This window comes from Macrobrachium rosenbergii, chromosome 41 (genome assembly GCF_040412425.1).
Source record: "Macrobrachium rosenbergii isolate ZJJX-2024 chromosome 41, ASM4041242v1, whole genome shotgun sequence".
In the NCBI taxonomy this organism is placed as follows: Eukaryota; Metazoa; Arthropoda; class Malacostraca; order Decapoda; family Palaemonidae; genus Macrobrachium; species Macrobrachium rosenbergii.
Window position 1 is genome coordinate 65,433,395 of NC_089781.1, and position 14,343 is coordinate 65,447,737.

General features: G+C 34.6%; 1 protein-coding gene across 1 annotated transcript in view; it reads left to right on the top strand.

Moving 5' to 3' along the window:
- Positions 1–10,194: 10,194 nt before the first annotated feature.
- LOC136827203 (zinc finger BED domain-containing protein 5-like) overlaps positions 10,195–14,343 on the top strand; it is an 11,954-nt gene continuing 7,805 nt past the window's right edge. Inside the window, exon 1 of the mRNA XM_067084974.1 lies at positions 10,195–10,269. Coding sequence (XP_066941075.1) covers positions 10,195–10,269 — 75 coding nt within the window. The remainder of the gene's footprint in view (positions 10,270–14,343) is intronic.

Sequence of the window (14,343 nt, forward strand, 5' to 3'; positions counted from 1 at the left end):
CGAAAAATTTGCAAAAAATTGTTTCACTATTATTATTATTTTGTGAAGGTAACAGACCCTACCTCAAGCATGTCTTGTTAAAGAGAATGGCAGCATCGGTGGAATTGACTTTATATATGGTCTTCTCAATTCTTCTTATTATTTTCTTCTCATCAGGGCATGATATTTGCTAATAACCGGCCAATGTTTATAGTCTAGATAAGGAATTGGTCAAGAAACCAATTCCTTATCCATACTATGAACATCGGCCAGTTATTAGCAAATATCAGCCCTGATAAGAAGAAAACAATAAGAATTGAGAAGATCTCATATAAAATCAATTCTATTAATGCTGCCATTCTCTTTAACTAGATTTTATTATTATTATTATTATTATTATTATTGAATATTATTGCTGCTTCAGCTGCATTTATTTTGTAGAAGACTTTTTCTATTTTCCTTATTGCGGACTTGTTCTTCAGTGGAGGTGCGTGCTAACAGCTCGCCTATATTTGTCATTTCATGGGGAAAAGTCAAAATCTGGATTCTATTTCTTTATATTATATTCTATACAGTTAGTTATATACAATTGTTGCCACGACGCGTTTCGACAGACTCTTCTGTCATTCTCCAGCGGGAGCTAGTAGAGGACTGGCAGATTGCATAGGTCCTTCTGAATTTATACACGGCTTCAGCGGGGTCATGGATGGCGAATTCTGATTGGTTGCAGTCAGCGAACTTCAAGCCAAATTTCTGCGGCGAAGCTCGATCCTGACAGATCTTTGCAACCTGGGAATGTCATTCATTCCAGCGTTCCCATTGGGCTGCCGTTGCGTGATGTCATGCCGGCTGACATCATCGGTAGTTTGGCTGCTATTGGGCTGCGGATGAATGATGTCATTATCTACTCTTTCTGTCGTAGTCGGGGATTGTCTCGAAGGGCGCCTCGCTCATCAGGGCATCTCCATTTTCAGGGTTGTCGTTTTCAGGTATTCGTTGGATTTGGTGGGTGTTCTGCATTGTTCTTCTTAAATTCGTGGGTAGGGAGCGATGCCTCCTGCGTCGTATTCATTGTTGGTTTTCTCTCGGCAATGAGGAGCGCCTCTAGCAGGCGCAGACGTCGAGGGTCGGCGGCTCTCCCGATTATACTCATATTTTTGTATAATACTGTCGCGGGAGATGGAAATATTGTGAGTAGCACGGGCGTGGTTCATGATGGCACCCTCCTGGGCGTGGCAGGAGATCCTTTTTGACAGACGCATCGTGGTCATTCCAATATAAGCGCCGGGGCATCCTCGGACAGGACATACAAATTGGTAGACCACGTTCTTCTGCTTGAGGGTTCTCTTGCTGGCGGAGAGGGTTATTCTTCATCACCAGATCACGGGTGCGGCGGTTCTTATAATAAATGACAAGATTTATTCTCTTACTGTCTTCGGTCGGGTGACGTTTTCCATGACGATTTTCTTCATGGAGTTCTCGTCCTCACGGTACTGGGGATGCATCCGGGCCTTATAAAAGATCTTTATGTCATCTTGGGGGGCAGGTTGTGTGTTCTCACCGTTGTACCATTTTTCCAGGCCAGTTCGAATTTCTTTGTTTACGAGTTTGTTGGTGAAACCATTGTTCACCTAAACATTTGTGCAGCACGTTGAATTCCTTGTTGGTGTCCTGCCAGGTGGAGCAGTGGGAGGGCCCTTTTAATGAAGGTCCTGACTGTCGTGTTCTTAAACCTAGCAGGGCACTCGCTATCCCCATTCAAGCAAAGTCCCAAATTGGTGGATTTTTGTAGACTGATGTCTTCAAGTTCCGTTCCGTCTTTGTGACCATAACGTCGAGGAAGGGGAGCCGGTCGTCTGTGCTGAACTCGACAGTGTAGTTCAACACACTACATTGTTGGAAGGTCAGACGAAGGGCTTCAACCTCCTCCTCGTTGTCTGCTTGAACGAAGACGTCGTCGATATATCGGGCATATTTCTTCGGCCGCTGGATTCTCTCGAAGACACGTTCTTCTACGGTGCCCATGTAAAAATTTGCAAAGAGGACGCCCAATGGAGAGCCCATCGCAACGCCATCCTTCTGTCTATACATGTGCCCTCTGTGCGTAGTGAAAGGCGCCATCTTCGTACAGATCTCCAGCAGAGCCTTCAGGGAACCTTCTGGGATGTTCAGGGGTCATTGTTCGGCTCTCTATAGACTTTGTTTAGGATAATGTGGATGGTTTCATCCACAGGTACGTTGGTGAATAGACTCTCTACGTCCAGAGAAGTGATGGTCCCTGCGCCCGGGAGTCTCGGATCACTTCTGAGAAATTCACAGAGGACTTCAGGCTATAACTGCTCGGGACGTAGGGGTCAAGATATGATTTAGTCGTTTGGCGAGGGCGTAGGTCGGGGCAGGTGTTTGGCTGATGATCGGGCGGAGGGGATTGCCAGCCTTGTGTGTCTTGACATTCCCATACAGGTAACCAAGTTCGAAGTCACCTGCGATGGGGGGAAGATGGACAGCATTGCTGGCAGCATTCACAGTGCTGATGATCTTATTAGCTTCCCTCTTGATGTCTTCGATGGGGTTCCTCGTCAGCCTACGTCCCGAGCAGTTATAGCCTGAAGTCCTCTGTGGAATTTCTCGAAGTGATCCGAGACTCCCCGGGCGCAGGGACCATCGCTTCTCTGGACGTAGAGAGTCTATTCACCAACGTACCTGTGGATGAAACCATCCACATTATCCTAAACAAAGTCTATAGAGAGCCTGACAATGACCCCATAACATCCCAGAAGGTTCCTGAAGGCTCTGCTGGAGATCTGTACGAAGATGGCGCCTTTCACTACGCACAGAGGGCACATGTATAGACAGAAGGATGGCGTTGCGATGGGCTCTCCATTGGGCGTCCTCTTTGCAAATTTTACATGGGCACCGTAGAAGAACGTGTCTTCGAGAGAATCCAGCGGCCGAAGAAATATGCCCGATATATCGACGACGTCTTCGTTCAAGCAGACAACGAGGAGGGAGGTTGAAGCCCTTCGTCTGACCTTCCAACAATGTAGTGTGTTGAACTACACTGTCGAGTTCATGCAGACGACCGGCTCCCCTTCCTCGACGTTATGGTCACAAAGACGGAACGGAACTTGAAGACATCAGTCTACACAAAATCCACCAATTTGGGACTTTGCTTGAATGGGGATAAGAGTGCCCTGCTAGGTTTAAGAACACGACAGTCAGGACCTTCATTAAAAGGGCCCTCTCCCACTGCTCCACCTGGCAGGACACCAACAAGGAATTCGAACGTGTTGCACAATTGTTGGTGAACAATGGTTTTCACCAACAAACTCGTAAACAAAGAAATTCGAACTGGCCTGGAAAAATGGTACAACGGTGAGAACACACAACCTGCCCCCAAGATGACATAAAGATCTTTTATAAGGCCCGGATGCATCCCCAGTACCGTGAGGACGAGAACTCCATGAAGAAAATCGTCATGGAAAACGTCACCCTGACCGAAGACAGTAAGAGAATAAATCTTGTCATTTATTATAAGAACCGCCGCACCCGTGATCTGGTGATGAAGAATAACCCCTCTCCGCCAGCAAGAGAACCCTCAAGCAGAAGAACGTGGTCTACCAATTTGTATGTCCTGTCCGAGGATGCCCCGGCGCTTATATTAGAATGACCACGATGCGTCTGTCAAAAGGATCTCCTGCCACGCCCAGGAGGGTGCCATCATGAACCACGCCCGTGCTACTCACAATATTTCCATCTCCCGCGACAGTATTATACAAAATATAAGTATAATCGGGAAAGCCGCCGACCCTCGACGTCTGCGCCTGCTAGAGGCGCTCCTCATTGCCGAGAGAAAACCAACAATGAATACGACGCAGGAGGCATCGCTCCACCCACGAATTTAAGAAGAACAATGCAGAACACCCACCAAATCCAACGAATACCTGAAAACGACAACCCTGAAAATGGAGATGCCCTGATGAGCGAGGCGCCCTTCGAGACAATCCCCGACTACGACAGAAAGAGTAGATAATGACATCATTCATCCGCAGCCCAATAGCACATAAACTACCGATGATGTCAGCCGGCATGACATCACGCAACGGCAGCCCAATGGGGAACGCTGGAATGAATGACATTCCCAGGTTGCAAAGATCTGTCAGGATCGAGCTTCGCCGCAGAAATTTGGCTTGAAGTTCGCTGACTGCAACCAATCAGAATTCGCCATCCATGACCCCGCTGAAGCCTGTGTATAAATTCAGAAGGACCTATGCAATCTGCCAGTCCTCTACTAGCTCCCGCTGAGAATGACAGAAGAGTCTGTCGAAACGCGTCGCGGCAACAATTGTATATAACTAACTGTATAGAATATATAAAGAAGCAGAATCCAGATTTTGACTTTTCCCCATGAAATGACAAATATAGGCGAGCTGTTAGCACGCACCTCCACTGAAAGAAGTCCGCAATAAGGAAAATAGAAAAAGTGTTCTACAAAATAAATGCAGCTGAAGCAGCAATAATATTCAATAGAACCTGTTTAAAAGAGGGTCTGCTGCCAAATTATATTATTATTATTATTATTATTATTATTATTATTATTATTATTATTATTATTATTATTATTATTATTATTGAAATATATGGATGATAATTTATGAATTAAAAACGACACATAAATGTATATATACATATAGTTGCAACTCTTATGATGTGCTTGTGAGGTCCCGCTCGATCGCCGGGACCCTCAGAGCATCCTTGCCTCAAAACAAAAATCTACACGATGCACTGAATACTTTCAAGAAACACAGATTCAGCGCTCCTGATTCAAACGATCTTTCACGCATTTTTCAGAAGCTACTTTTTGACATTGTTAGAACCATAATTACTAACCCATGTCAGACATTGCCACCTTTCCATCCATATATATTGAAATCTCTTTCTAATTTGCATATAGAATTGTTAACCATTTCTCAGGTGTGAGAAAACACATCTCCCTGTTTCTCATCAATGTCAAATATAAATATATATATATATATATATATATATATATATATATATATATATATATATATATATATATATATATATATATATATATATATATATATATATATATATATATATATGTATATATATATATATATATATATATATATATATATATATATATATATATATATATATATATATATATATATATATATATATATATATATATATATATATATATATATATATATGTATATATATATATATATATATATATATATATATATATATATATATATATATATATATATATATATATATATATATAAATATATATATATATATATATATATATATATATATATATATATATATATATATATATATATATATATATATGACTATTTATCACATCACCGTCATATATGGCTATACTACACGGTCAACATGGCAGAGGTGGGTGGATATCGACTCAAACGCAAAACACCTGAGTTCGACGGGTGAGTTGACGGGAGATGTTATTCACTATACCTCTCTTGTGGCCGATTTCGTTAGTGCATCATAGTCCTGATTCCTCGTCCGTCGCTGGTTCGACCACGGGACGGTGGATATATCAACTTAAAAATATATATGAAAAATATATTATTTAGGTATAGTGAATGATATTAAAGGACGTTTGTAGCTTTCTGATTATATATATATATATATATATATATATATATATATATATATATATATATATATATATATATATATATATATATATATATATATATATATATATATTCCATACATATATATATATATATATATATATATATATATATATATATATATATATATATATATATATATATATATATATATATTATTATCATATATTTATACGTGATATCATATATATATACATATACCATATATATATATATATATATATATAAAAGGCAAGGCAACTTTTTATTCTATCATTGTGAAGGACTGATACAGAGTTACAAAATTACACAAATATATATATTTTACACAAAACCACAAAAGAAGAGACCAACAGATTACAACTATATTTATGTACACATATATTTTAAGTACATATTTAAAGCATAAAAGGTATTCTGACAAAGGAAAGTACATACATTGAAAATAATACCAGAATAATGAAAATCCATGGGGAAAGTATTAAATCTAAACTAAAAACATTATAAGGTTAACAAACTTTGCAAGTCTTTTCAATTCTCCACACTACTTGATTGAGGTGCCAGATTGAATTTAAAAAGTGGTAGGTCTTCTACAATAGTAGGGCTTAAGGTATCTCTCTCTTATTTCTCTAATCACAGGACAAACTAAAAATAATGATATTCATCCCCAACTTCAGCGCCTGTTGCATAGTCTGCAAGGGTGCTGATTCTCCAGTCCAGAATATCTTTCATATTAAAGGAAGTTTTGGGTACCACACCTATATTTACTAAGGGCAATTCTTTTATGGTATATCTAAATTTATTTATATACTATTCTAGCCAAATTCAGTCTTAAAAAGTTTATAATTACTACATAATATACAATTCTTTCTACTTCTGCAGTTGTCTCTCTATATCTTTGAATTTCATTTCTAGGCATTTATTATCCACGTGTGATTGAAATTTTCTGGGTGTTCCCATATATTTGACATACCACATGAATCAGGATAGTTTTAATTTATGGTTCAACTAGATTCTTATAATCATTCGACTTTACAGAATTTAAGAAAACGATAAAAACATTTGACAATTTAGACGCCTTTGATTTTTACCAAAATCCAATCATCCGTTTGCAAAAGATATTTCAATTTTGAATCTGCCAAGATCCCCATATACCATGCAGTTTTGTTGCTTGTTCTTAAAGAGCTGATTTTTCATGAACTTCTTGTGAAATGTTTCAACATGATCTAGTTTGTGGTAATATATTTCAGCCGTAAGTCAAAAGGCAGACGACTAGAGCATCGAATTTTTCACAGTTGATATCAATGGGTAATTCAAGTTTTTGGTTTTAATTAACATACTCTTAGTGCTCACGTGCTTGAATGACTTGTTTCTTAATAGCTTTATCCATTTTACCATTATAATTTTTTGTGCCAAGGTAAACATAATCATCTACAATTTCGATGCTCTCCTCACCATATTTAAAATTCAGGACATTTCTAACTTTTCCTCTAGAAAATACAACTACTTTAGTTTTTGAAACATTAATTTGAAGTTTCCAAGTATCACAATATTCTTTACTTTGTTTAAGGCATTTTGTAATTCCTTTGAGATTCAGCCATTACAAATGTATCATCAGCATAAAGTAAAACATAAATACATAAAAACATTTCTATATCAAATACTTAATTTTCATTTATTTCCCTTGAGCACATATCCATCCCATTATACTTCTGCTAAGAGAAAACTCAAAATCATTTAGGTAGATGGCAAAAGTAATGGGGAAAGATTCTCACCTTGTCTTACACCTATGTTACATTGAAAAGTTAGAAATTTTGTGATTAACTTACACAGGATTTTGCATTATTATACATATTATATATGACAGCCATAATATTACCGTTAATGCCATGTGAGATTACTTTTTACAAGGAAGACCTGTCAACCAAATCAAATGCTTTTTGTAATCAACGAACAAACAGTATATCTCTCTTTTTCGATGGAGATAGAAATTAACAAGTGAATGTAATACAAAAATATGATCTAGAGTACTATATTTCCCTGAAACCAGCCTGCTCCTCACCAAGTTGACCAGTGCTGTCAATATAATCAGTCAAAATTTTATTGACACAAGCGGTAAAAAGCTTTGCCACACAGCTCAGTAGTTGATACCCCTATAGTTATCTGGGTCGTCAGGATCCTTTTTCTTAAATATGGGTTTTATTATCCCATACACCAATGATATGGAACAATTGAGGAGATCAACACTATGTTGAAAATTTTGCATATCACATTTAGCATATCATGAGGGCAGTTTTTTGTGAACTCATTTATAATATTATCAATACCACATGCTTTTCTACTTAAGTTTTTTTATTTGAATTTGTATCTCATCTACTGTAAAAACTCTATTTAATTCTTCGTTAACTAACTGGTTAATAATTTGGGTCGAAATTATCAGGTGTTCACTCTCATCAGGTTCAACATTACTTGACTGAGTTTGCAAAATAATCTCGAAATGTTTTAAGTGCAATTTTACAAATCAGCTCACTCTTATCAGTATTCTTTAACAAATCCCAATAATCCTTGCTTACTACTTTTTCAGATTTCTAACATTTCTATGAAATTTTTTCTGAAAGATTTCTTAGCTTTATTAATTATTCTCTTATATGTTTTAGCTCTAGCTTTCAGGGTTTTAGCTTTCATTTGTTTTGATTTTCTTAAGCCTATTTTTACTTTCATATATTCAGTTCTTTTACTAGAACAGTCTTTGTCAAACCATGGTTTGCTAACCCTTTTGCAATCCCCAGTTTTAGGTTTATTTTGATAAACTTTTTACAAATGAATGTGAAAAAGATAAAATATAATTTTCCTAAATCTTTTACAAATCATCCAGATAAATTCAAAGGGTTCAGTGAATTGTAATTTTGGTCTAAAAGTTAATATTCTAGAAAAATGCATAAATTCATTTTTAGTCATTTGTCCATTTTGTTTTAAGTTCTTCATATTAAAGTTATTCAACATGGATTTAGACTATCTAAATCTGAATTTTCTTTTCTGTATTTCGGTGGTCTCAAAGTGAAAACCTCTTAAAGGTAATACCATAGAAAAATGAGTGAGTATCGGACAGACACCTGTCATATTGCTCAACATTCCCCATAATGCTACTCATACATTTATGAGAAACAATAAAAAGTCAATACAAGCTTTTACCATTAGCCTGAAACAGGTGAAATTAGTTCAGCCACTGTTCCCCAAATCTCCGTTAACTACTTAAGTCAAGCATTTTACAGTTCAATTAGTTACGACCATATTCTCAATTACATCACTGTTATAGCGACCATCTCAAATGCAAATAATTCAAGCTAATGTGGACATTCATGATAAATCATTTAAATCGATATTTTGTAGGGAGATTAAAAGTCATTGAAGCCTGTTCCAGTTAAAATGCTAATATAAGTTTTGATGTTTTATTCAAACTAGATCATCAAAGGTAACATCATATAGATGAACAATGGTGTTTTTATCTGAATTGTTAAGGCACAAAGCTGGATATCTGTGTTTTCTAAAATGAAATCTTTAATAAAGAATCAGACACTGTGTCTTAAATCAATGTAAAATATTTAAATTATCTCTTTTAACATACAGATTTTACTCACAAAATTACGGAAGAGTAATATAATTTTTTCTTAATAAAATCCCCAGTGGAACAAGTCTTATATATAATGACATTTTTTGATAAAGAAATAAAATCAAAATCTTGTATAATCTCAAGTATACCAAATTTGGTTTACTGTAGTCCATTGAACATTAACTAGCTATCTTCAGAACCAAGAGAAAAACTTATATTTTGCTATAGTTTTATCAATTTATCTTCAATTAAATTCATTTCGATGTCCTGAAATGGAAAATGATCCGTTTCATTTATGAAGGGTTTCGGATGTCCTATGTAAACTGAAGAGTTAGGCCGTGACTGTTTTATCTTCTTTCCATCCTATCTTATAAAGATAGAAAACCCACTAATCTTCTTCCGTCCTCCACTTGCACTTTTTCTATTCAGCAAAAATGCACCATCCAAGGTTAAAAATGTCAGAGCAATTCATCTATGTTTTTAAGAGCATTGTAGGGTTTGTTTCTGAAGTGGTGTAAGATCATCCGTGATGAAGATTCGGTCCTTGCAGGCAAAAAATTGAAATATCCACTTTGATTTTTATAAGTAAAGCTTGCATTTGAAGCCTTACAAAAACAATAATTGGTTTGGTCAAAACCAGAAAGCAACGGTGGGCAATACAAAAAATTTGCTTGTTCTGAAGGTTTTACAGGTGGTTCCCTATCATGCAGGTTTATCCCTCATCTTCATGATTACAGCTATTTTGGTTGTTATCTTCTTCTCTATCTTAAGGGAACAATGACAACAATATTTTCCTTCCTGAGTACTGAACTCCCAGACAATGATTATAGGGTGTTTCCTTGTATGTTCTTTTTCATTTTTTGTCTCTGATTGCTTGTTGGCCAAAAGGGGCCTAATGCACTGAAAAAGCATTGAACAACGTTGATGAATTGTTTTGGCATTCCATCTGCTTCTCTGTCTGGGATTCTCAGTGGCATCATCCACCAACCTGTCAGAGAGGTAAGTTCAGGTTTTGGTTATCATTGATATGGGCGATTGCAGTCTTCAGGCTTTAATAGTTCAGACTTATTAATGCACTGATATCAACATCTTCTAAATCCTTCACTTCAGCTATTCTAAAAGGTTAGCCATATCGTGAGATTACTTCAGTGAAAAGGGATGTATTTTCTGTACGTTTAATATGAATATTTATGTTTGAAAATGGGCTTTAGGTGCGATTTAAGGTAAACAACTCAGTTAGATATACCGGCGAAAAAAATAGTATTATAAAATTTTCTTTGACTAAAAACAGTACAAAGGGTAGTAATGTTAGATCAGTTTGCCCCAATCCCGCACTCAATGGACATGACAGCAATTCAAAATATCAGCTGTGGATCTTAAATCACACCCAGATCATGGCCCTCTTTGTTTACGTACAGCGGACTCCTCTTCCTTCTAATATTTCTATTGTGATTTTTAGCCATAATGAGTTTTAATGAATTCATGGTAACTCGAGACGAGACAGAATATAGCGATCAGTAAACAGCAGCAACTCTACCCGGTTTTAAATTTTCAATTGTCATTGACTGTCTCTTCTTGAAAATAGCAATGACTCGTGACTTCTCAGACTCTGTTCAGTGTTCGTTCAATGGCATATAAATATATATCGAAATATATATAGGATATATATATATTTCTTATTTTTATATATATATATATATATATATATATATATATATATATATATATATATATATATATATATATATATATATATATATATAGATATATATATATATATATATATATATATATATATATATATATATATATATATATATATATATATATATATATATATATATATATATCAGGTATCACTGGTGTTTCTTCTTTCAGTGTTAAAATAAATCAAACTAATTATTGTACTTCTCCTATGGGGATACCAGAAGTAAATAGAAGGTCCCTGCTCTTCGATGGAGACCTCGCTTTGGGGATTCTATGATAGCATATAACGAGGCGGCGAGTAAGAGGCAGTTTTAACGTGTATTCTGATTTATTGACAAAATCCCTGACGGGTCAAGAACTCTTGCTAGCGTAAAAACAGCATTTGACATTATATATATATATATATATACAGTATATATATATAAAACAGCATTTGATATATATATATATATATATATATATATATATATATATATATATATATATATATATATATATATATATATATATATATATATATATATATATATATATACCAGTTGTTTCTGAAATTAGAGCCCCCTTCCACAGAACAAATGGAAAGTTATGAAATTCTCTGCTGTAGCCTATTCCCAAGTACATTCTTTTAAGTTTCTATTAAGCTATTTTTCATTTTACATTTCTTGTATTTTCATACTTAGTGAAGGAGTTAGATACAGCCATGACTAACGACTCGAAGGAAATCAGATGGTTTGACTAAATTCGGGCTATAACCTTCAGAGAGGCCAGGGATGCTGGCCCATCCTTCATTTCACGTTCCTGGATAGCTAAATACATTAAAAGAGATGAATCCTTTATTAAAAGAAACTGGAACAAAAAATTCATTTGACTGCCATCGCGAAAAGAGTGGGAATCTTGGAAGGCCTGAAGTCCTTTCTCAGGAGTCAAAAGACATCGTAGCTGAAGCAGCAGGTAGACCAAGAATGTCTTTATGTAAATTGGCGCTTGAACTAGAAACAAAAAGGGGAAAGAAGAGAAGTTATAGTGCTGTATATTGTGATTTGAAAAAATCTGGTATCAAGCCATTTCATGTTATCAGCAAGCCCAACATCACTCAGCAACAGAGAGAAGACCGTGCATGGTTTTGTGGTTCATTTCTTAAAGATTGGGATGAAGCTGACTTTCTCCATGTTGCCGCATCAGATGAATTCTTCAATTATACAGCCAGGAAGCCAAATCATAAAAATGACATCATTTGGGCTGCAAAGTTGGATGATATCAACGATGACATGCGCTATTGCCAAGTTGTGAAACTTCCTGAATGTATGTGAATTTTTCTCTGTTTCACAGCGAAACGGTTAATGTGGATCATCAAAGAAAAAGGACAGTCATGGAATGGTGAATGCTTCAGAGAAACTGTGCTTAGTGGTGGAGTATTTCCTTTCCTCAAAGATCTTGAAAATGTGTTATCTGTTGAAGAAGTCCCATTTTTGCATGATAAGGCACCATGTTTCAAGGCTCTTCAGACACAGGAGCTGGTTCAAAACAGTTGTATCGATTTCTTTTCATCAAGTGAATTTCCAGGTAGCTCCCCTGACCTTAATGTGTGTGAAAACATTGGTAGTATCTTAAAGATCATGTTGAAGCGTGCACAGTGAACCATGATGGTATACCAAGCCTTGATGACCTGCAAAGAAAGGTGACCGAAGTGCTCAGGGAAATGGAGTTTGAGTTTGGGCTTTTTTGTGATTTGCTGAAATCATAGCCCTCAAGAATGCAGGCTGTGATACAGGCAGATGGAGGCCATACAAAATATTAAACACTCAGAGAGAAACTTAAATAAATACCTGTTCTGGATTACTTTTGTGTTGGTCCAAATCAATTTTAATTTATGATGTAGAGGGGGACTCTAATTTTGAAACATCAGTATATATATATATATATATATATATATATATATATATATATATATATATATATATATATATATATATATATATATATATATATATATATATATATATATATATATATATATATATATTATATATATATATATATATATATATATATATATATAAGTAATAGCATATATATATATATATATATATAAATATATATAAAAAATATATAATCATATATATATTCTTCCATATATATATATATATATATATATATATATATATATAGATGATAATATAATTTAGAAATACTGAAACATTAAGGCCTCTAAGTAAAAGCAATTCTGAAGATATGGGTTAAAATTTTAACAAAAATGTATAATCAGTATTAATTCTTCCACTGAACTGATGACAGAAAGAGTCATGTGGATGATAATATCTTCTAACAACTTTTTGATCCATTTGGATTCTGTACTTTTTCATTTTAATTTTTACACAGAATCTTATACAGTAGATAGATATATATATGTATATATATATATATATATATATATATATATATATATATATATATATATATATATATATATATATATATATATATATATATATATATATATATATATATATATATACATATATATATATATATATATATATATATATATATATATATATATATATATATATATATATATATATATATATATATATATATATATATATATCTATCTACTGTGCATAAGATTATAATGGAGAAAAAATAAATATGAAAAAGTACAGAATCCAAATGGATCAAATGTTGTTAGAAGAGGATTATCAGCCACGACTTGCTTTCTGTCATCAGAAACGCAAGGGTATTGTCGATGAAATGTACTTAGAATTTAGTGTTTTGCCTCAGTATATTTGTATATTTTAAAAGGTAACCTAAAAGAAGTGCACACACAGACACGCATACACACGTACATGCACACACATATTTCTTTCTTTCCATTTGTTGGCGAAGAATTGCTTGACGACAATTTTTTTTACTATAAAAAATTTGCAGTGAACTTTCCTGAATTCGTGTGTGTGTATGTGCGTGCGTGTGTGTTGTACATTCGTTATCCTTCTTTTTTTTTTTTTTAGTTTTTCCCAGAATCATAATTTTATGATTGCATGCTACTGACTTTTTGTATACGGTTTGTTCGATTTGACTTTGGAAGTACTCTCTCTCTCTCTCTCTCTCTCTCTCTCTCTCTCTCTCTCTCTCTCTCTCTCTCTCTCTCTCTCTCTCTCTCTCTCTCTCTCAATTTAAAACATATACAAAACGGAAAATACCATTCAATAATACTTTAACGAAAATATTTACTGGGATTGATGTATACTATAGAATTTATGGTGCATGAAAATGACAATAATATATTTCAACAAAAATAATTTAAACATTCAGAATATAAATGACTGTTGCTTTTCTACAAAATCGTCTCACTTTTGTTGAAAATTT